At 39.5% G+C, this 23929-nt stretch overlaps 1 protein-coding gene across 5 annotated transcripts in view; it reads left to right on the forward strand.

Annotated features, from left to right (window-relative positions):
* The window catches only part of Dync1i1 (dynein cytoplasmic 1 intermediate chain 1), a 264774-nt gene that overhangs the window by 122454 nt on the left and 118391 nt on the right, over nt 1-23929 (forward strand). For all 5 annotated transcript variants that reach the window (XM_048785965.1, XM_048785968.1, XM_048785966.1 and 2 more), the window contains one exon: nt 23217-23306. In XM_048785965.1, the coding sequence (XP_048641922.1) occupies nt 23217-23306 (90 nt within the window). The remainder of the gene's footprint in view (nt 1-23216; nt 23307-23929) is intronic.

Raw genomic sequence — 23929 nt, forward strand, 5'->3', positions numbered from 1 at the left:
CGTCTTCATACATCAGAATATATTTTCATTTTCTCTTAGATAATAGCAGTTTTTGCCAGTGACTCTAGCATCTTTTGGAAATAAAACATTAAAAGTTTTAATAACCATAAGCATCTTATTTCGTTTTGTAAGTCTTCTTATTTTTTTTTTAAAGAAACAGGCTGCAAAAACAAAAATGCCCCTGTTTATGGGTCAGAACAGACTTTGTGGGACATTTGAATTTCTCTTCCCTAATTCCCTTTCACCTATCAAAAAGAAAGAAAGAAAAAGAGAGAGAATGAAGGAAAGGGGCAGTGAAGAGAGAAAGAAGAAATGTTTGGATTTTCACCACCTGGTTATGGTTAGTTCTTTATTTTAAAATCGCTTTCAAAACAGATCAGACATTACACTGTTAAAAACAATTTTCACTGTAGGTATTGAATATCATACTGTGCTTGTAGTAATAACTGATAGATATCTAGAATAATCTTCAATGTGGACTGAGACTTTAAAGAACTGTCAATCACCGAGTTTAACTTTAAACACAGATGATTTGAATTCATGTTAGCAGCGTGAGGAAGCCAAGAAGATGGAATAGTGCTGTTTGGAGAGAAGATGATAGGATTACCTCTGCAGTTTGCCTTTCTTGCTGGTTGTTTGAGTCACTAAATCAAGGCAAAGTTTATGAAAAGCCTGTGGCTGGGGTCTCTAACTCTTCGCTCCTGCTGAGATTTTCCTATTATAAATCTGCTGTCAGAAATAAGTGCTTTACTTGTGACTTAATTCTATGCAGGCACAAACACCTTGGTTCAACACTTTGGCCAGACAGCCTTGACGGTCTTGAGAGCAACAGAGATCTCATTAACTTGGGCCGTTAAAAGAAAAGGGGTCCCATATTCTCTGGTCATCATTCATTCACTGCGTTGGCAACAGCCCTGTGGACGCTAAAAGAAAACATGTACTCTGAGGCGGGTACATGTGGGGCCAAGACGTTGAGAAGGGAGGTTCAGCAGGTTAGGGAGGAGGGAGCATAGGAATTTGTGGATTCCAAAGTGTTATCCTTCTAGAAACAGGCACTTCTGCTCTTGAGCATTTTCCATGTCCCTTCTTTTTAAAATTGTGTTTTTGAAAACCTGACTGCTCCTCTCATAATGAGCTGGATCTATGTGGTCCAATATGGGAGCCACACCAGGCTATTGAGGTTTAAAATAATTAAATTCGAATAGAATTCTAAACCTAGTTCCTTGGTTTACAGTAGCCTCATTTCAAATGCTCAGGAGCTACACGTGGCTCCTGGCTACTGCTGGCTATTGTATTGGATGGTGCAGAAAGACCGTTTCTATCATCACAGAAAGTTCTGTTGGACAGTGATGGTGTAGGCAGTGTTTATAGGATATTTCTTGGTCTTGGCCACTTAACACTTTTATGTTGATCAAACATTTAACCCAGCGGCTCAGGAGGCTGAGGCAGGAGCATCATGAAAGCCAGCCTCGGCAAAAGCGAGGCACTAAGCAATTCAGTGAGACCCTGTCTCTAAATAAAATACAAAATAGGTCTGGGGATGTGGCTCAGTGATTGAGTGCTCCTGAGTTCAATCCCCAGTACTCCTCCTGCCAAAAATAAAGCATTTGAATGGGTACAAGCAATAAAAACTGAATGATACTATTTAAACATATTTACATACTTAATATTCTGACTTTATATTAATTTTCTGTTAAAGATACATGGACGACTCCTTTCTCTGACTTCTTTTAAAATGTCTTTAAATATCATCTATGTCAGTGCTATGTGACATACTTTCCAGACAGGGTCCAGCACACAAAATATTAGTTATCAGTCTATAATGAAGTGAATGCAGAAATTGAGAGTAAGCAGGTAGACGTTTTTATAGGGTTTTGGCATTGTTGTGACTTGCAGTCATTCAGGCTGATTCTGATAAGTATGTGAGGCATGCATATGTGCACCAGCTTGGTTTAACTCTTCCGCTATGTGTACATATATCAAAACATCAAAAAATGTATCACTTGTCAGTTTGTAAAAAAAAAAAACAAAATAAAAAAATTGGTTTGTAACAGATGAGAATTTTTTTTTTTAAGAAAAGAAACGTCCCCTTTACCACACAGAGTTAAAAAGTAAAAGTGAGATGTATGAAAAGGTTCACCATTGGAAACACATTTGCTAGCTCTCCTAAAAATTTATACAGGACTGGCTTATGTGAATCAGGAACAGAAGCTCAACTCGGTACAGAATTATATTAAATTTATAATTATTTGACATGACTGTGAACATAGCCCATGGTAGTTCTCTCATTCGCTCTTAATGTATGTTAAGGAGGTTGATACCAGATGTTCTTTTCTAAAGATTGAGCACCACTTTTATGTAGCAGTCCCCATCTCAGGGACCTTACGCTGAAGTGGGGGGAGTGGGTGTCTGTTGTTGACCCTGATTTGGTACCTGTTTATTTCACCTGGCCAAGGTTGGAAGGTTTATCCTTTAGCTAATAAAAGTATCTACTATTTGAAGAACATTCCAGTATTTGAATTGAAAAATGATATGTTTTACTCTCTCTCAGCACATAAGAGAGGCTTCCTGGTGATGTGACTGACAACCTACAACAGGAGTATCCTCAGCCTTGTTCCAGATCCATCCCTGGGTAGCAGGTCATGTTCAAGACACTCAGCCCCAGGGACCAGAATCTCTATGGCACAGGCATGCTGAGTCACTAAGGAAATGATATGTAGTGTTAAGTGCTCATTTAAAGATTCCCTGACAAAGCTCTGAGCTCTTCAGGGAAGGGGCTATATTTTGCTACTTTATCTACCTCAACACAGTAGATGCTCTCTTCATTTATTGGCTACAAGATACAAACATATTAATAATTATAAAACAAATATTGAATAATTAAGTCAGCCATTCAGTGCACTCGACACAATACCCAATGGCTGCTTTGAGATAATGGTTTTGCTTTTGCTTATTGTTGTGTAGTCTTGCTGTGTTAAACTTAAACTCCAGTTTGGTCAGTGACTTTTTACATAACCAGACAACCCTTATTCCAAATTACTGTTATTCCTTAGCTTTTCATATTGTTATGGTTTAGGTGTGGTGTCTCCCAAAAGCTCATTGTGTGAGACAATGCAAGAAGGTATGGAGGAGAAATGATTGGGTTATAGCCTTAACCTAATCAGTGAATTGATCCTTGATAGGATTAACTGAGTGGTGACTGGGGGCAGGCGGGGTATGGCTGGAGGAAGTGGCTCATTGCCGGTGTGGCTTTGGGGTATGTATTTTCTATCTGGGGAGTAGAGTCAGTCTCTCTCTCTCTCTCTCTCTCTCTCTCTGCTTCTGATCATCATGTGAGCTGCTGACCTCTGCCACACTCTTCCACCACGATGTGCTACCTTATCTGGAGCCCCTGGGGAATGGAGCTGACTGTATATGGACTGTTGTTCTGATTAGGTCTTTTATTCACAGCAGCAAAAATGTTGACTAAAACAGATAATATTGTTTTGCATTAGGGGCAATGTGATAACAAATGTTTGAGAAATACTTTGCTATAACATAAGCCTAAAATATTCATTCTGTGAAATATTAACAAAAATGAATGAATATTTCTTGAAACATTTTTTAATACTTCCATGCACCAGAGAGATTGTGCTTAGAATTTCAGAATCATTGGCATTCTTGTCAAGCCTGGCATTTGATAAGTGAATCTGCAAAGACAAACTTCTTAACCATCCCAATTCTCCATTTCTTTGCTACCCCACCCCCAAAATAAAAAGTTTCAGCTGCTCATCCCCTGCTACAGAATTCTTGAATGGGTGCCCATTCTTCTGAGGAAGGGGAAGTTGTGATCTTGCAGATATATGGGAACTCACTGCCTGTGATCTTATGAGCTGGGGATGTCAGGATTGGGGAAATGGCTCCTGCCGCCAAAGCCTTTGTTGGAAGACAGAAGCCAGGAGCCAGGAGGCTCCTCTAGAGTGGTAAAAAGTTTTGCTGGTTATGGGATTTACAAGAAAAGATACATGTAGGTGTAGGCTTTGAAACTGATCAAATTCTCCATCCTTAGGACCACAGAGTTCCTTCTTCTTGCCTTGGCCTTTATGCCCCCTTTATTCCTGCAGGAAATACCACCACTCACAAGAACCTTCATAGGACAAGGAAGTATAGGCTGTATCATCCAGTTCAACAGAATTGCAGAAATCTATCTTCAGAGAATCAGTGAATCTGAAACACCATAGCCAGAGGTTCTCAATATTTGTACCACGGGCATTTTGTGCTCTGGGTGGTTGTCCTGTGCTTTGTGGGATGCTTAGCAGTGTCCCTGGCTTCTATCCATTATATTTCAATGCTGATCACCTCCAGATGTGACAAACAAAAACATCTCCAGAGATTGCCAAATATTTCCAGATATTTGCCTAGAGGCAAAATCTCTTTTGTTTGAGAACTAGTTAGTACCATAGGGAGACTCTTAGAGGATTCCAGATGTATCACCATTTCTCAGACTTTCTTCTAAGAGTCCGTGGAAGAATTATTAAACAATGTACACTTCATGTCATAACCAAAAAGTATAAGCACCACCTTGTGCACCATGTATGAGAGACTCAGTTCTGAACAAAGCAATCAAAATGACTCTCTCTAGATATTTTCTTAGCCAATCAAATGACAATTCTTGCCAAATAATGATTTCTGAAGATAAATCATATTTAAAATATATTTACAGAAATTGACATTGACTCCTAAAATATGCCTTAAAGAAATTGTCTGTTAATTCAATGTGAAAAAAAATAGTTATTGACTATCTACTGTGCTCTATGCATTTGACTAAGCATTGGCCAAAAGGGACAAGAAGTTTAGAGTAGAGTAGAGACAAATAGATAATAGTCAATTATAAATGATCCATGACTGGGCTGTTCTATACAGAGGAAAAGCAGATAATCAAACTGAGAGGTCAGAGAAAGTTTCAAAATAGATGAAACTGAAGCTATGAAGCTATGTTTTGAAGGACAAGTAGGAGCTAACTAGATTAATATGTGAGCAAGGACACTCCAGATGAAGGAAGCAACATGCTCAAGGTCTCAGGGGGATGAAGGAACAACAATATGGAGATGAAGTCCTCTGAAGGTTTGAGTAAAGGGCCATATGGAGGAAGAGTGTAGAAGGAAGTGAGAGAGCCATGTCCCAACAGGGATTTGGATGCTAAGCCTGAGGCTGTGGTGGAGACACCCTGGCAGAATTCCAGCAAGGTAGGACATGGCCTTTGGGAAGCTGCATCCAGCATCCTTGGAAGGGCTTAGACTGGGAACAGAAAGTGGAAGCAGCAGCAATAACTCAGCTGGAAATTTATAGAAACCCAAATCAGGACCATGGCAATGGGTTAAAGAAGAAGAGAGGGCAAGAGATCTTTCAGAAATTAAGGTAGTTAAACCAATGTGTATGTGGGGTTCCAGATACAGAAGAGACATTCTGATGGATCAATCCCAGGCTTCGTGCTTATGTGACTCTGTGGCTATTTCTCATTTCCAAAGAAAAGAACCCAGGGAGAAGTTCAGTTTGGAAGGAGAGAACAGTGAGAAAACATGGTGGGGTGGTTAAAACTCAGAGTTCTGAAATTAAAGTAGACCTGGATGTTTCAGTTGTTATTTACCAATCACAGGAAACTTCTTGGGCTCATTTAACTTTTCTGAGCCTTGATTTTTCTCTCCTGATAAAGGGTGATAACAACAGTACTTATCTGAGAGAATATTGTAAGGATTAAAAGAGATAATCACTGGGAAGGACAAGGCCTAGCCCTTAGTAATTGTTCCATAAATGTTACCTGCAGTGTGAAGACTGACCCTCTGCAGTCAGGCAGTGAAGCATCCCTGAGCCTAGGTAGTCAGAGCGATTGCCTCAATTGGGTGAAGATTAAATCATTGAAATATAGCCTGCCAAAGGGAAGGAGTACAATATGAGGATAATAAACAGGTGAAGGTTAGATTACAGGAGATCTCATGTGGCAGGTGAGGGAGATTGGCCCTGAAAATAAATGAGGAAATGATGAGTTTTAAGTGGAGAGATGATATATCCCAGTTTTCATTTTAGTATAGGCACTCAACAAAAAGGGATGGCCTGACGCCCTAAGAAGGGGTTGAAGGGAAAGACCCACCAGCCTACCTCTTCCTGGTTTCTCTCCTAAATGTACAGAAAACTCAATTTCCAATTTAATTTGCTTTCTTCTAAGTAAAACTATGATTTCAAGTATATCATCTCTCTCAGATGATCCTTGCAGCTGCAGATAATGTGGTTCCAGAATGGTCCATAGTTGACACCATACAGACTATGGAGGGAAGTGCCCTTGCAGAGGGGTACAAGAAGCCAAGGCCATGGGACTGCAGTAGGCTCTGATCTAGACACTAAACCCTGTTCAGCATCGCCTAGACCTGTTTAAGTGATTTGGTCTAATTAGCCTGTCCAAAAAAATCTTCAGATTTCAGTGGTGCATAGTTGTGTTGGCAAACTTCTCTCTGCCAAGCATGGGCTCTGGAAGTAAGGAGGCGATAGCCCACAATGGCTTGGCTGGAAGCCACAGGGGTGCTTTAATAGCTTTTTATAATCTAATGACTTCATTCAACCAGAACAATTTGGACTAGGAGAAGGGAGTAAATAAATGAGGTAGTAGCAGTCTCGACAGGTGTCGCTTGCAGAAAGCATGTGAAACAATCCTCTGCCAAGACACATTTCTGCTCCAAATCTAATTGGAATTGAGGTTTTTCTCCTCTAAGACAGTCTTGCTGCCACAGCCTGAGTAATGGAGAGAGAATTAGAAAAAGGGTCAGCAGGTCTGAGTTCCAATCTGACCCTTGCCATTAGCTGGCTGCATGAGCTTAGGGGTCACTCAACTCCAGGGATGGTAGCAGCTCACCCATTTGGTGAAAAGACCAGTCTAGGTATTGAAGAAGGAGGAGAGGAGGAAGAAAAAAAGAAGAAAATATAATTTCCACTTACTTACTTGTTGGTCTAATTTTCTGAACATTGCACTATATGGTTTACATCCTTCTTAAATATCACAATACTTCCAGAGCTGTCTCTATGGATTTTTTTCAGTTTATGTTTCTAGTGAAAACACTAGAAATAATACGGGATGGTCAAAGATGAAGACAAAGCCCCCTGTGTAATAGGAGGTAATATTTTGAAACCTCGGGGCTGTCTCAACATCAGCCAAGGCCAAAGGTGGAAGTTGAAGTGCATGGTAGAAAAAAACATCTGTTTCTTTCAAGTATCCTTAAATCAAACCCCAGTGGCAGTAGTTTTGTTTCCTCCTTCATTGCTGATCCACCAGAAAACTGCATTCTGGCCAGGGCTGACGCTGTAGCCTGATTAGTAAGTGGCTAGCAGGAATTACTAATTTGAATCTAGTTTTTTCCTTGCTCTCACTGCTCCGTCAAAACCCAAGGCCTTAACCTCTTTTCTAAGCCATCAATCCCATAGCTAACTGCCTTTCGACCATTCTCGTCCCTTCTCCCTCCCCTCATGATATTTCTTCCCATACCTTTGAACACGTGCTCATTCACCTGACTTCACACCTTCCTTCATCATATGCCCAGGGTTGGTTCAATAGACCAAGTAAGTGGCCCCTTTTTGTGTTAGATATTGCACTAAGAGCTGGAAGCATAGAGAATAGTCCATACAGAATCCTGATTTGCAATGGGCTTATGCCCTGATAAACCCATCATAAATTCAGAGTATCATTAAGTTGAAAATACACTTAATACAACTGACCTACCTCACACCATCTCTTAGCAGCACAGCTGTTTACTCTCATGATTCCCATGGCTGACTGGGAGCTGCAGGTTGCTGTGAATCACTTTTGCACCATCCTATAGTCGAAAAATCTTCCAGTCCAGTCGTTTGTAAGCCAGGGACCATTTGCAAGCCAGGGACCATTTGTACATAATTTAATTCCCTCTGTTTATATGCCTTTAAAGAAAGGACCATTTCCCTGGTGCTATGAGATCCCAGAGCATTCAACCTAGATGATACAGACAGTAAACCCTTTCCTCTGCCTTACCTACTCTTCCTTGTCCTTTGAAGAGAAGCCTGCAGAAAACCACAGCTTACATGCTTCTCTAGTTTTAACAGGATTTAGAGCCTGTCTCATACAACTTGAAACTTTATTTCATATTCCGTTGTTTAACTATGCTAAATGCTTTCTCCTCATCCTCAATCCTACCATAACTTAACAATGGCTGTTTCTGTGGGTCTTTCCTGTGTTTCTCTGGTGATTTCTAACTGGAATGTCATTCTTCTCTTTTCTGTTGCTTAACCTTTCTCCTACCAGGCACCTTTTTGTGACTGGGTGGGCCACTTGGCACCAAGAAATTGTAATTACTATAACAATGATCTCATCTTAATAACTAACAGCTTATAGCCCCCAACCATTGACTATATCTTAATATCCATTATCTCATTGTTTCATGGAACAACTGTATTATGTACATAGCACAGAAATTAGCATCCCTGGTTTGCAGATGAGAAAATAGAAGCAGCCAATGAAATTATCTTGTACAGTTCATGGAAAAAAAGGTAATGAATAAGACCATATTTCGGCTATGCTATCTCTGCTGGTGAAACTGTCCTCCTGGTTCATGCACTGCTAGTTATCTACTGATCCTTAAAATCTTCTTTTGACATCAGTTAAAGCAGTGTTTTCCAAGGAGCAAATGTGAATGACCCTGCTTATCCTGATATTTATCCTGGTACTTAGGGTCTTCATTATTTCATCTACTGATCTGCCCATCAGACACTATTCACAGGTTTCCACTGTGGTGTGATTGCATATTCTCTTTTCTCTTGCTGGAATGATACTCTGCATTCCCATCTCTACATCCTCATTGGGACTTCACCATTCCTCAAGATCCAACTCAAAATCCATTAAAAAAAATCCACTTCCCTTTCTTCTCTCTCTGTTCACAAGCACCCTACCAGGAGATCACTTCACCCCTATTGATTTGCCATACACATCTCCAACTGCTGTCTTTTCTGATGTAGCTATTTATAGACAATTATGATTTCCCTGCTAGAATGCCAACTCTTTGAGTTCACGTATCTTCTAGATTCATTTCTGTAGCCCTCATAAAGCTTAACCTATGCCTTGAACATACGAGGTTCTCAAGAATATGAGTCCACTTATAATGAATAGAATAATTCTTGGTAAAGGGAGCAATTTAGGTTGGGTGTGGACACCCATGTGAAACTAAAATAGCTGAGAACAGGCAAAATTTTATGGCTGCCTGCTTTAACCACTGGACCATATTTCCATTCCAGACAGGACAATAGAGGTCAGAAATTTTGTTGCTACCATTTTGTTTGCACAATCCCATTGGTTCTTTGAAGTGAAATCTTTCCTAGCACCCTTGGGGTTGTTCATCTATTGGGAGGGATATTTGATAGAAAATTTCAGTCTTCGGTGAAGTGCTGCTTCATTTATTCTTGAGAGATTTAGATTCTTTTTACCAGCCTGGTGTTCCAACAGCTTGAAAAATGAAAGAAAGAACCATGTCTGTCTAGACTGACCAGAAAGTAAAAACAAGGGGCACTTTGAAATCTGTGAATCTGACCACAACTGAGAGTTGTACGTAGTCCAAGTGACTGGAAAATCAGTTTCTTGGATTAGACAAATGCTTCCCTTAAGTCTCTCAAACTGCTAGCTTTCTTCTTTTATAATTAATAGAAAATTATTACATTGACAGACAAGGGACTTCATATTTGAGCCAATGGGAAAACATGACATTAAAACCAGGGGAAATAATTTAGCCCCAAATAGAGTCGTTAATGCCAGGATAAAAAAAAAAATGTGCTAATGATCTCTAAGAATCAGACTGTGATGAATTTAAATCGTATTCTCAGATGGAAAATATACCAGTTCTCACTGGTTTGGGGATTGGGCACCCAAATGCAAAAATCCTAAAATGCAAGTTTAGCAAACAAACTCAAACTATCTCATTTGCATTTTATGAAAAATTAGAATGCTTTAGCATTCTAATAGCTAGAGATAGATGGTTCCCACTTCAAGGAACCAGATCCATGGGGTTGTAGCATCTACAAGGTGGGAGTTCCTGATTTTCATCATAGGGACTGCCATCACTCTGCTGGCTTACAGAAATGAGAGTGTATTAGGATGGAGCAGGGGGCAGGGTAGATGGTTTCAAGATACAGAGCTGCCTTGATCTTCTCTTGTACATTCAGCCATCTCATCATCCAACAAATATTTATTGCCCGTACATATGTCCATCTATTTTCTAGGCATTTTGAATGCAGCAAAGAAGAGAATCCGTGCTGTGGTGGAATTCCCATTCGAATGGTGGGATACAGAAAATAAATACATACATAAATAAATATACAAAACCGAGGGTGATCAGTGATATGGAATTGAAAGGAAAATCGAGGAGACAACAAGTTCTATGTTCCAGGGTAGAACAGAGTGAGGTACATATATTGTTTAGATTGGAAGAGAGAAGGTCTCATAAATGATATGAAAAATAGAACAGGGAACCTACAGAAGCCATAGAGAAAGACACATAAATATTGGGATAAAGAGTGTTCTGGGCAGAAGGAGTAGCAACTGCAAAAGCTATTAGGTGTGAGAGTTTTGGGCAAGTTCAAGAGACATCCAGGTTGAAGCAGAGTCAGCAAAGGAGAAAGTGGTCATCCATGCATTTAGAGATTGAGCAGGACATACTCTAGAGGCATGATCTTGTACTTCTTATACTGGAAAAGAAAAGACTGTCCAAGAAAGACTCCCTTACAGTAGATGGGAACATGTCTACAACTATGCATGGATTGTGAAAAAGCTCCCCACCATACTGAAACTATAATTGAATCTGAAACAGTCAAGGAAAGAGACACTGGAGTCCACTGAATAGAATATGGTTGGCAACAGTGCCTCCAGAGTGGACCAAACACATTCACAACTCCCTTGACTTCTCTTTCCCTCTGAACCTGCTTATTATCACCTCAAACCCAATGAGATTCCTCCATCTTTCACAGCCTAGTTCAAGCAGTCAGGCATAAATGGAGCACAATTTAAACAGAATGGAATTAGGAGCCTCAAAAACTTGGATTAAAAAATCTGCCTTTGTAATTCAGCTACCTGACTTTGAACAGTTTACTTAACCTCTGCAAGACTATTTTTTATTAACAATAAAATATTCTTTAAATGTATAAAGCAATTAAAGTAGCTCCATTATCTAAGGAGGGCAATTTTGTTATTGATAGCAGAGGACAGTGAAGCATAAGGGGTTAAGTAAGGAATACAAGGTCACTTTTGTAGAGAACCAAGATTTGAACCTGAACATTATGGCAACTGGATTATGTACCTTTCAGGATGGTGTGTGTGCCCAAAGAACTCATGTAAAGAAATACAACATAGGTGCTTAATAAATTATCAGTTCCTAACAATTAATACTAGTTTTGGTTGCAAGTGACAGAGGAACCAACCTCCAATAACTTAAGCCAAAAGTAAGATTTTGGTTTTATGAGTAAAAAGCTAGATATTATCTCAGTTTAGACATTTAAAGCATGCTTGCTCCAGATACTGTTAGTGAGGTTCCAGACTATTGCCACTATCCATCTCTTGATCTTACCTTGCCCATTCCTTCTCTTTTAAGCCTCATGTGGTGAGCCAGGGTAGGGTCAGTTCCAATTTTATACAAAACCCAGTCCAAGAGAGAAAAGGAGTTTGCTGTCTTGATGGTTAGGTTGAATATGTGTCCTGGTTTAGCCAGAATGTCACCCAGTCCAATAGAAAAGAGTAGTCCATTTCCCTGATATGGGGAGGGGGGAGCACATCCTGAATTTCTCAGGGCACCTGCCCAGTCTAAAGGAAGAAAGGAGTGCACTTCTCTGGTGGACAAGGTAACCACAGGTCCTGGTTTTCCCAGACTTTATTCACACTGTCTTACCAGCTTAGTTATTAGGTACAACTCTCTCCTCTCTCAGAACTATCTCAGTTTACAGTAGACCATATGGTCATTCCACCAATAGTGCAAAGACAATTACTGAGAGTTGGTCTCATTGACTGTTACTTCAGATACGAAGTTTTCCCCTAATTTCAAGAAGGAATTATTTGGTTGAAAGTGGTAGGGATGTGTCTGCCAAAAAAGAAGAGAGGAACTGTTATCCCAAGAAGTTGGGTGGTGGATTCTGGGTGGCCAAAACCATGACTGTCAATTACATTTCCGCTCTATGTTTGATACTGTTTGGTACCATTTGGTAATACATTGGAGAAGTTTGGGAGTTATTAAAATATGTATTTGAATCTTGGCACTATTGCTTCCTCTAACTCGTTGACCTTACTTGGATCATCTTGCCTTTCTAAGCCCCAGTTTCCTCATGGATAAAGAAAGCTTATTGAATCTGCCGCTGTGAGTTATTATGAAGATTACATAGGTTTATGGGTATAAAATTATTTGCCACAAAATTTGGCATACACAGTTCAATAAATTGATAGCTGCTATTTTCTATGTTGCCTGAAATAGATTTAAGCACGTAATGGATGGTCAGAAATACCTAGTGACCAGTCGCTAGGATGGGAAACAAACAAGAAAAATCATGAATCTTGTAGTGAGTGTAGGAGTCTGTGTGAGTTTAGACCAGAGCTGCTGTCAATGCTGGCAAGCCCTAGTGATCAAGGAAAGAAACCTTAGAATTTTGAAATTGAGTTGATTTTTCATCCAACTGAAACTAGGGGAGATTACTGAGAAAATGTCCTTTTTAGAACAACTGGTTTAATGAGGAAAATATTAGAATCTAAAAAAGTAAAAAATGTTTATTAAATATTCATATGGGAACATACAGATATGAATAATTAATAGACCCTATGCCAAGAAATTTGTAGAAGAAAACTCATAAATATACAGACAAGTGTTCTACTTAGAATCAGTATACAGTAGGTATGTTAGTCAGGTTTCCATTGCCATGACAAAATACATGAGGAAACCAACTTAAAAGGAGGCATAGTTTATTTTGGCTCATTGTGTCAGAGGTTTCAGTCCATGTTCTCTTGGCTCTAGTGATTTGGGCCTCTAGTAACACAGTACATCATGGCAGGAACACTTAGTAGAAGACATTTGTTCACATTATAGTAGCTGGGCAGCAGAGAGAGAGATAGGAGGGGCCAAGCTTCAATATGTCCTTCAAGGAAATTTTCTTCCATAGGCTCTACCTCATAAAGGTTCCACCATCTCCCAATAGTGTCACAGCCTGGGGACCAAGCCTTTTAACACCTTGACCTTTAGGAGGCATTCCAGTGCAAAACCATAGCAGTAGATAATGATGAATGTCATCATCTTCAGCAAAATAGTTTTTTGGATGAAAAAAAAAAGTTGTAAGAGATGCCCATCTCAAGTGATCTGAGGGGTTAGAGGAAGAAGAAGTCCCTTCCAACAAGGTAGAACATGGAAAATTTAGGGGTCATTAGAATCAGTTCTCAAATATAGCTGCTTTTTACATGTAGAGAAGAAGAGAAAGTATCAGAGGCCTTGAACATCATAAGACAATCCTTCCCTTGGGCTTTTGTTTCCTCTGACCAGGTTGTTCTCCTTCCAGTCTCCTGGAAGCTTGTTCCTTCACTTCCTTGCATCTTTTTTTTTTCCGAGTGTCCTCCCTTGCTCCCTGTGTAAAACTGTGACACCAACCACTTCCCACTCTATTCAATTTGTTTTTGTCTTGAGCACTTGAAATTCTCTAACCCAGTATATACTTTATATGTTTATCTTTTTTATTATCTGTTTCCCCATTCAAGAGCCAGCTCTAGGAGGGTGGGAATTTTTTCCTGTTTTGTTCACTGTAGTATCTCCAGCACCTAGAATAGTTCCTGGTGCACAGTAGGTACTGAGAGTTTGTAAAAGGAAGGGAGGAAGAGAATATGGCTGGGGAGGAGTTAGGAATCAAAGGATAGACAAAATGTGGAAGTTCATGCCCCTGACACAGTATTGGTGCAGTCAGATTGAGGCAGACATATATATATGTATGCAGGGTGAACCTAGGAGAGGAAATAGGTACAAGGAGCACATGTTGAAGTCAGACTTAGACTTAAAGCCTTGGCCAAGGAATTTAGCTTTTACTCTATATATCATGGAAACTATCAAATGTTTCCTTCTGAAGCTAATGTAGAGTTCTGTTCCAAGAGGATTGATATGACAGTGTTACTTGTTGCAAGGGTAAGCAGAAAGAGAGGCTGCAGTAAGAGACACCAGTTAGGTGACCACTACAATAAGCTACCTAAGAGGCTAAGCTACCTCCGACGAAGAGAAGAAGGTGGAAAATGGCAAGGATAAAGGGGGTGTGCAAGAAAAGAAGAGGGTATACAAAGAACTAGCTTAACACGAGTTGAGCCTTTTAATAAAAAAGAAAGAGAGTGTGCAATAATGAGATGATCTATATGTGCAGTGTTTGATGTGACAGCTGCTCTGACATTTATAGACAAGAGTTGACGATTCTTAGAGATGGACAGTACCACTTTCTCCTTAGGAACAATTCCTTGGCAAAGAAAGTGATTTTTAAACATTGCTTCTACTTATTTTACACTATTTTTATAAATTATCATAACATAATAACCATTTTAGTATTCCTTTGGGACTTATCTACAATCACTACTGAAAGTTAAATATTATGATATCTCTATCCATTCCTCCAGCCTTCTTTTCACAATCAAGTCTCCTACTAAGAGGAATTGCAAATTTTCACATTTGGAAGACATAGTAAAGAGAGCAAAAAGTACAGTATGGAATTGTCCAAAAGCTGAAATAATCAGCAAAAGTCTGGAAATAGAGAGTATGAGTCCTCCTTCCTTTTCCAAGCAGCCAAAAATTACATTTCAAGTGCTTCAAATCTATTCTTGAGTGTGTGTGTGTGTGTGTGTGTACATCCACATAAATAGGGTTTCTGGTGATAATCATAGAGACTTGACTTACACAATCCAAAGAGGCCATATTCACACAGAGTGCAATGGCAGTGCTACTTTCTATAGAAGGGCAGTGGAATGGTTGTTTTTACAAGAATGAACAGAAGAGGACTGACCTAAGGGTGGTTCTCTTCCAAATTATCTCACCCTCTCAGGTCCCATAAAAATTGCACCTTGGTAGTGCAAGCCTGTAATTCCAGCAGCTTGGGAGACTGAGGCAGAAAGATTGCAAGTTCAAAGCCAGCTTCCATAACTTAGTGAGACCCTGAGCAACTTAATGTTGCTAAGTCTCAAAATAAAAGATAAAAAGAGCTGGGGATGCGGCTCAGTGGTAAAGCACCCCCCAGTACCAAAAAAAAAAAATGCACCTTTAACCTTCATTTGGGTTACCATTATCTAGCAGTGTGAAGTAGTTCATGAAACCGTTCTCTTCTGTGATTGAAAATCCATGATGTTCTGAGAAAGTTTGGCAGACAAAGGCCTGAAAAAATGTAGAGGTCTAAAGGTAGGGATACAGGGAGGATGGTTTCTGACTACACACCTGGCCCGTTTCATACACAGTTGAGTCAAGGGGTGCATTGCTCTGAGCTATACTAGACAACTGGGTTGGAGTCAGACGGCAATGGGTCTTAAATGCTAAGTTAACCTAGGAAATAGGGAGCCATTAAAGATTCTTAAAGATGAAAATTTATGGAAACACAGATCAGTTAAGCTCTCCCACCTCCAAACATCAGAAGTTGAAGTTATCCACAGACTCCTGCCTGAGTATCTCTCTGAGAAAAGCAAGGTTCCTTTTCTACTTTTCGTGCTTCAGGCCAACTGATCCACATCAACTCGATTCACTATATATTTACTGCACACATATTATACCTCAGTGCAGTTACAAGTTACAGAAACATCTGCTGAAAGTACTATTTTCTGGCTTCCCTCTCACTTTGAATATTTTCTTTCATTTCCTCCCATTTGCAAGGCCTTGGGTGACATTCCATCAGGAAGTAAACTTTCCAAGTACTGTCATGTTAGAGCCTTAGGAGAGAGCTGATGTGGCCTAGAGTGTTAACAGGAGCGCTCTGTATGATGAGAAATGTATGTTTTCTTTACTCTGGCCAAATTTTTCTAGACCAGAAAGTGAAGGTTTTTTAAATATTAGCATGTAGTATATTTAACAAAGTGCTTACTGAAAATCCCACAAAATATGTCTTTCCTGCATATTTTTAAAGCACACAGGCGCTCACCTTGGTTTGTGTAAGCATTCAGTGGTGCATGTTATACTTTATTTTGGCTGATATGAGACATATTGGAAGGGTGGCTCTCTTCAGACTCTGGGTTAAGTTGGCAAGCTGTGTACTAAGTTGGTCCCAGGATAGGACGACCTGAGTGAGACTGTTGGAGAGCCTTCACTGTATGCTGTACAAACAGCACCTCTACATTCACAGTCCCACTGGCACCTGAACCAGCTGAGGTTAGGGCCTCAGCCATGGATGTGGCCTCCCTTCTAACTGCTCCCTGACTCCAGTCTCATTCACCACCCTCCAGCCTTCATGTTACCTCCATAATCTTAAAAATACAAGTGTGCCTTCTGTTTTTAAAACCTCCAGTTGTTCTGCAGGGATGAATGACAGCAATCATTTTCACTGAGAGTCAGGCCACCCCCAGGGAGAGAGATCAGAATCTGCACAAAGGGCTGGCCGGGGAGAGATAAGTGTGCTTTCCAAGTCCTATTTAGCTTCACCAGTGCTTTGTGTTTCTTTTAAATAATATTTGTGAGCCAAATATGATTTATGTTTATTGAAAGTGGGATACTGAACTCTAAGAAGAAGCCAAAACTTAGTGGGGCCCTAAGTAGGGTAGTGCATTATTCAATTCAAGAAAAATTTTGTGTTTTGACATTTCTAGTCTCATTATTTGACACTGATGATACTAACGTGAGTGGGTCTTGGAGAGACTTTTAGTCTGGTTATAGAGAAAGATGATAAGTCTAATTTCAAGTGGTCTGAGATGTTATCATAGAGATATGCACAAGGTAGGTGAAGGAACAATAAGGATCAATAGACATGCTTGGGAGCTGCTTCATAAAGGGCAGTAAAAACAGATGGACTGGAGTCAGATCTTGGAAGCACAATTGTCCGGGCTTGGAGACTCTCTTATAGATCCTGATGGAAAGTGGAATTAAAGGTGGATCTTAAGTACCCCACTGTGATCCCATGTGAATGGTGGCACCATTAGTCAGGATGGAGAACCCAACCCAAGGAGCAGGTCTCTGCAGAAGGTGGAACTCCACCTTGAACACATCAAGTGTGCAGTGCCTGGTTGAAATGTCTATCCCATAGTCTGAATCTGTAAAGGGATTCCTTGGCTGGAGAAATCAGTTTGTGGTGATTAGTGGAAGAAATAGGTGTAAATATTATCCAGAATAAGCATGATATGAGAAAAGATGAGGTCAAAGATAGAACTACCAAGAATATCTTCAGGTGAATTTCTTTTTAAATCTAAAATATAACTGTTTCGTTTTCCCATAGAAAAACCTAAAATGTAAGAGAATCACTACCTGAAATATCCATATGTGGAATTAGATAAAATTGGCTAGGGCCTTTGTACTCAAATTGAAAACACATCAGAACAAAGCAAAGCAAAGCAAAGACAAACATAAATAAATACAACACATGCCTTTCTATCTTTCCAAGTCCATTCCCCAACTGTGGCATAGTAGTAAGCTTAATTTACAATTGCCCTGGTAAATCCTTGCCATCTTTTTTTTTTAACCTTTTGGAAGTTAGTTGATATTAATTTTATAAACCACAAATTCTTTTATGGATTCTAATATCCAGAATTTTCCACATCAGATTGGATGATGTATTATAATTTAATTAGTAGCAATCTTCTTAATGGTACATAAAGCAATTGTGCATCTTATGGTCATTGGCTTGTTCAATTCAAACTCATGTGGTAATTACTTTTGGCCTCCCCTTTTGGTGCCAGCAGGCTGCCCTTTCTCCTACAGGATGAAGTGAATGGCCTTTGCTCCTCCTTGCCTTCATTCCCCACCTACCCCAGTCTTAGCAGTCTCCCCAGAGTGGCAGATAGAGGTACCATAGCCCTCTCTTGCAAAGCCAGCAGCAGTGCAGCAAGAGCGCTACCCAGGAGCTGAGCCCCTCTTAGCCCAAGGCTTTGTAGGCCCTAGGAGAGCTGGGGAAAGCAAGAACCCAGTGACCTCGTAAAACACAAGCCCCTCTCTTTACAGAGGGCCGCCCTGTGTGCTGAGGGCTCTGGTTGCAAGCAGCAGGCACCAACCCCAGTGGGATTTACTGGAAGGAAATCTGGTGCTGACACCACCTCTCTTGGAATTTATTGGAAGGAAATCTAGTACTTACAGAATCAACAGGAGGCAGAAGGAGTGGCTTGAAAAAGGGCAGGGACCAAGGGAACTCAGATACAGGACCTCGGGAAGAATCTGGCCAGGATGTTGGGCATCACTGTTTCTACCCTATATTGCCCCAGATGAATCCTAACCATCCCCTCTCTTTTGTCTCCCAAGGTCCAAAGATAAAACATGAGTTGGGAGCATCCAGGCTGATTGCCCAGATACTGTCTGTGTCCTGGTCACCAGGAGATAGCAAGAAAATGTCTCCCCTTGGAATCAACGGGAGGAAAATAGGATCCAGCATGTCCCCAGGACTGAAAGGGATTTTGACATTGTATTGCCAAACAATGGCAAATGTTCCACTATATTCACTTTTAAACATCTCAAATTCGTAAGGCCATCAGAGCAAGTCAACAGAGGACTGTGTCATATTAAAATTGACTACATTAGATTTATCTGAACCATGGGCTAGTAGAGGAAACTACTCTCTCTTCTGGAGCTCAGGCAAAGGGTCAGAACTTGTGCTAAGTGAGTTATGTGTGATTGCTGCATAATGTGCAATTAGTCTTTCTTAGACCTTCAGAAAGTGTTAGGAAGGATGACAGTGGTTTCTAAAGATTTTTCCAAACAGGGGAAATGAATGTAGCAACTGGAGATGGCAGAATATGGGTGCTAAATAAAACAATGTGTCTAAAAGATGCCTTTGTTTGAAATTAGCTCCTTGGACTGACAGGTAATTAACTTCTGCCACTAGTTTAATTTCTTGTGTGAACCTGGATACAGGAAACCATACATGGGTGGTAAGTTTTTTTTCCCCGCTCCAATCTCAGAGGAACTGTAACCGGGTATGAACTAGTGGCACAACTCATATATCAGTAGTCTGTAGAGGGTCTACATAAATCCTTTTCTTTAAACTTATTTAACTGTTTTGAAAATGGTTTCAACAGAAGTAATTCCAATTGCACCAGAAAGGAAACCAGAGTCTTAAAGAAAAATATACTCTCTTTGCTGAGCAAGGCAAACATATCAGTATGCAGAGAAACAAACCAGTCTCTTGTGTTTTATTTCTTTAACAAATCCACTGAAACACTTATTTTACATCCTTAAGGGGCTGATAGACAAAGAATCCTGTAGCCACTAAAAATTAATATGCACACTGGCTTCTAACCACTTTAAAAAGATAGGTACTTTTTAAAAAGTTTCCCTGTTATTTACAGTATATTATACGATTTTTCACATAAACACAATAAATAATTTTGTGCTTAAAAAAATAGATGGAAAACATACTCTCTGGAGACGGATTTTTCTATTTAAGGAATCAGATAACCCACTATTTTCATGAGTGTGTGTCTCTTTGCATAAACTAACACATTGTGTTACAAACCTCCCTTTTCACAGCCAAGTCCTTCATAGGATAATATTTTCCCAATAAGTTCTTAGCGCCTTTCTGTCATGATGGGTTTTTTTTTTATTCTTTTAAGAATTAATGCTAAAATAAATAAAAACCTTTATATCTGGGAAGATGAGAACTTGATACTATTTAAAGATGACTAATCCAAAGCCATTTAGTAAAATTGCCTTCAGTTTTGAGAACTGGAAGATGCAAATGCATAAACTAGATGCCCCTCCTAAAAGCACAGCAATAGAACTGAGAATAACTGAATTTGACCTTGATCCTTGGGTCCCAGGACTGAGAAGAAAGAATCTGATTGTTGCTGTCCTACTTCCCCCAACTCACCTTACCCACTCAACTCACTCTCTCACTCTCAAGTGTCACCTCAGGGAGACCTTTGCGGGTGACTGTTTTACATTGAGACTTCCTCCCTTGAGCAGATGCTTATAATCCCCCTTTCCCACTTTCTGTTTCCCTTATAGAACTTGCCTGACACAGTACACATTTTGCTTTATTTTCTTGCTTGCAGTTTCTCTCTCTTAACTTGAACAGAAACTCTCTGAGCACAGAAGCTTTTTGTCTATTTGGTTCCGGCGGCACATGCCCAGCTACTGGCATGTAACAAGTGCTCAATCAATATTTGTTGACATACAAGCTAAGGTAACTTTTACTTGAAGATTTCTGCTTATACATGCCCAACTAACATAGTGGTTTAAAAAGCATTTTCACACCAACCATTTTATTTGGTAATCTTTACAACAACATTGTGTTTTAAGAAAGGACTTTTATCCCAATTCAGTAGATAAGGAAACAGAAAGTCAGAGAGTTTGTATATATTGGATCAACCCAAGGAGCTAGCAAGTGACAGACTCCAACTTGGCACCCACATCAGTTTCTTCCCTTGAAGTGCTACTTTCACCCAAGTGGAGAATCCTTCTGGTCAGGGAAAATAATGCTTCATATTCAGCATTATTAGTTGTGTCTCAGATCAGTGGATTCCAAAGTGAAAGTGCAAACAAAAATTATATGTACCGTATATATTCCTGATTAACAAAATAATCCATTATGGATAATTCTCAAGGATGTGAAACCTCATTTCCCAATTGAAATCCACATTTGCTCATCTCCTAAAGTGGAAGAGTGACCATGATGAGGTCAAGCATGTCCACCTCAAAGAGCCTTCAGAATTCCCCCCTTACACCACAACCTGCTTGTCTTGGTCTAAAGGTGCCAAGTTCTGATACATAAATTAGATTATTTGCATGACACACTCACTGCCTTAAATATCACTATATATCTCCTGCGTCCTTCCTACTAGATTGGACCATTACAGAAGGCAATGCACTTTATTAGCTTTAGCAGTTTCATAGGTCTGCTGTGACGGGGAACCACAAACTGGTGTTTTCAGCAACAGAAATTTAATAATGTCCCACATTTATGGAGGCTATAAGTCCATGTCTATGGGTTTGGTTCCTTCTGAGACTGAGGAAGAACCTGTTCTGTACTGTCCCTTAGCCTCTGTTGGCGTTACTCCTTGACTTGTAGAAGCATTGCTTTGGTTTTTTTGCCTTTGTCTTCACAGTGTTCTCCCTGGTGTGTATTTGCATCCAAATTTCCCTTGTTTATAGACACCAGTCATATTGGACTAGGTGCCCATCCTGCTCCAGTCTGACCTCATTTTAAATAACGTCACATTCTAAGGCACTGTGGGTTAAGACTTTGACATATGAATTTTGGGGGATACAGTTCAACCCATAACACTGGACTTATGAGCTTTTGGACTTGTGGTACTAACCTGCACTTCGTAAGTGTCCAGGCACCTCTGCTGAATCCATTCAATGTAAAGAGATGTCTCCAGAAGGCTCAGCAATGGGTCCACTTTCCAGCAGATGAGTGGCCTTTTGAAAACTGCTTCAGAAGAAGAAACTTTCTTCCAGCTAGTTCCTCACTGTGCTTTGTGTTAGGTCCCTGGATAAGGATGATGCAGCTTGTCAAAGTGGATATTTTCTGTAGGACTTTCCAAGCAGGATAATATGGGTAGATAGCATTGATTATCTTTATATATGAGTAAAGACATATATGTGCCAATGCTTTAAAGGTTTATTTGTGGAAAATTCTGAATAACTCGGTGTCCTTTTCAAAATTTTAAGCGCAACTTTAAATATCATAAATGCAACTTCAGAGTTATATTAATTATTAATAAATAACAATTCTCCTTAAAGATGTTCTATATTCTTTCTGATGTGTATATAGTGTGATAATAAAGCAATGAGGTTGGCTGCACAAGCTATATACCTGCATATGGGGTACTGTATTTCAATGAAAATTTACATTTAAAAATTTCAATATCTTAATTTCAAACCTGTGTACTTTATACCTCCACATTTTAAAAACTGGTATATTTCTTCCACAGTTCTTGTCAGAGCTTTTGAGGTTGCTTTTCAGGCTGTACACATTTATTTGGGTACTTAGGTATGCATTATAATATTTTCTTCAGGTAATTTGTATTAAATTTTGAGTTGATACCTTTCAGCATACATGATGATAGGAATTAGAATGAACTTGAGATCTTATAAGGAAGTCTGTGAACATTTTTTAAATAATTGAATATATGGTTTGGGGGGAAATAAGTGAAGTCATTTCTTTTAGACTGCATTTGGATCAACGAAATCACCCACCTACAGTAGATACAATATTACATTTGGAACTATGAAAAAAGTTTTTAATTTTCATAACATATTTTCTATGAGTTGAATTTTCTAATGAGTTGGATTTTCTTATGACACCACGACTGTCTCCTAAATCTCCCATGTTGATTTCAAGCTCTACATAATAAAGGGGCCCTCTTAGAAAGAGGCAGGTGGAGGGAAGAGGGAGAATGAACATACTTTGCATAGGCAGGAAGGGCACTATAACATCTGGTCCTGGTAGTTGCCTTTGTTAGTGCTCATTAAATTCACATTAATGCATGAACTCTTCTGAATGTGTAAATGCCATTTGGGGTTACTTACTTTCGCCCACCAATAGCATTCCCTTTGGGGGTCTCTGCCTGGTTGTTTACTTGCCAATGGCATTTGACCTGGGGTCAGACCTGTATTTAAACCTTTCCTGTAGGTCAAAAACAAATTAATTTGGTGAGAATTCAATTGGAAATGAGTCATCTGCACAGCAGGTGTCCCCCTTGGAGAAAATGCTCCAGGTGGAAACATTTTCAGATCTGTTCCTGGGCCATCTCTGAAGAAGCTTCAGAGGTCAGGGAGGCAATTCCAAGACGTCCCACATGGTGAGGGCCTGGAGAGGAAGGGAGCAGGTGCCCACCTGGGGCGGTTTTCTCAGCAGCTTGAGGAGACTTTCAAAGAAGCCTCTTTGGGAGATAATTTATTCATGTATTCATGAACATTCATCTTGGGCATTCATTGTGGACTGACTGACTTAGAAGTTGCCCTAAATGATTGGAACTTTACCCTTTTAGCCCTACCTCCCACCATCAACCAATGACTTTGAAGAAATTATTTCATTCTTCTCTTTCTTTTTTCTAGAGGATGAGGAAGATGAGGAAATGGTGGAACCCAAAGTTGGCCATGATTCAGAGCTGGAAAATCAAGACAAAAAGCAGGAAGTGAAGGAAGGTATGATGTGGGAGATTGAGTAATTATTTTATTGTTTTGTTTTCTCTTAACATAAGGGATGTTAAAGGTAAATAAAAATTAAATTTCTTTCCCCACATGAAAGAATTTCTTCAATTAGTCAATATATTACATTTATCAACACAAACTGTAATCGCCAAAGCAAGTGTTAATTATTTGATTGGTAGAAGCAAATAAAATGGAAATCACTTGCAATTCCAGTAAAATTATTACTATTAATAAAATAAGATACAGTATCAATTTTCATGTTACAAAGTTCACTCTACCATATATTCTCAATAATAACAGTAAAGAAAAGGAGCAGATATAATTATCTTATCAATAAAATTCTGACTTTTTTTCATGTATTCTACGTGGAAACATTAATAGGAGCCATTACTGTTAACTGTACTATTAAAAGGGTTTTTTTCCACAACTCTGCCTAGATGAGGGAAAGAACCTCTTACATACTCCCCAGTAAGAATAGTAATTTAACATTTATTAAGGATTTATGATATACTTGGCTCTCTTCTAAGCAGTCTATAAATACTGTCTGAAAGGAAAGTGAGGAACCAGAGATGGGCGAGCAAGAAAGGAAAGAGAAGACCAGACAGAGATACACAGGA

The sequence above is a fragment of the Marmota marmota genome, unplaced genomic scaffold, assembly GCF_001458135.2.
Source record: "Marmota marmota marmota unplaced genomic scaffold, marMar, whole genome shotgun sequence".
Classification (NCBI taxonomy): domain Eukaryota; kingdom Metazoa; phylum Chordata; class Mammalia; order Rodentia; family Sciuridae; genus Marmota; species Marmota marmota.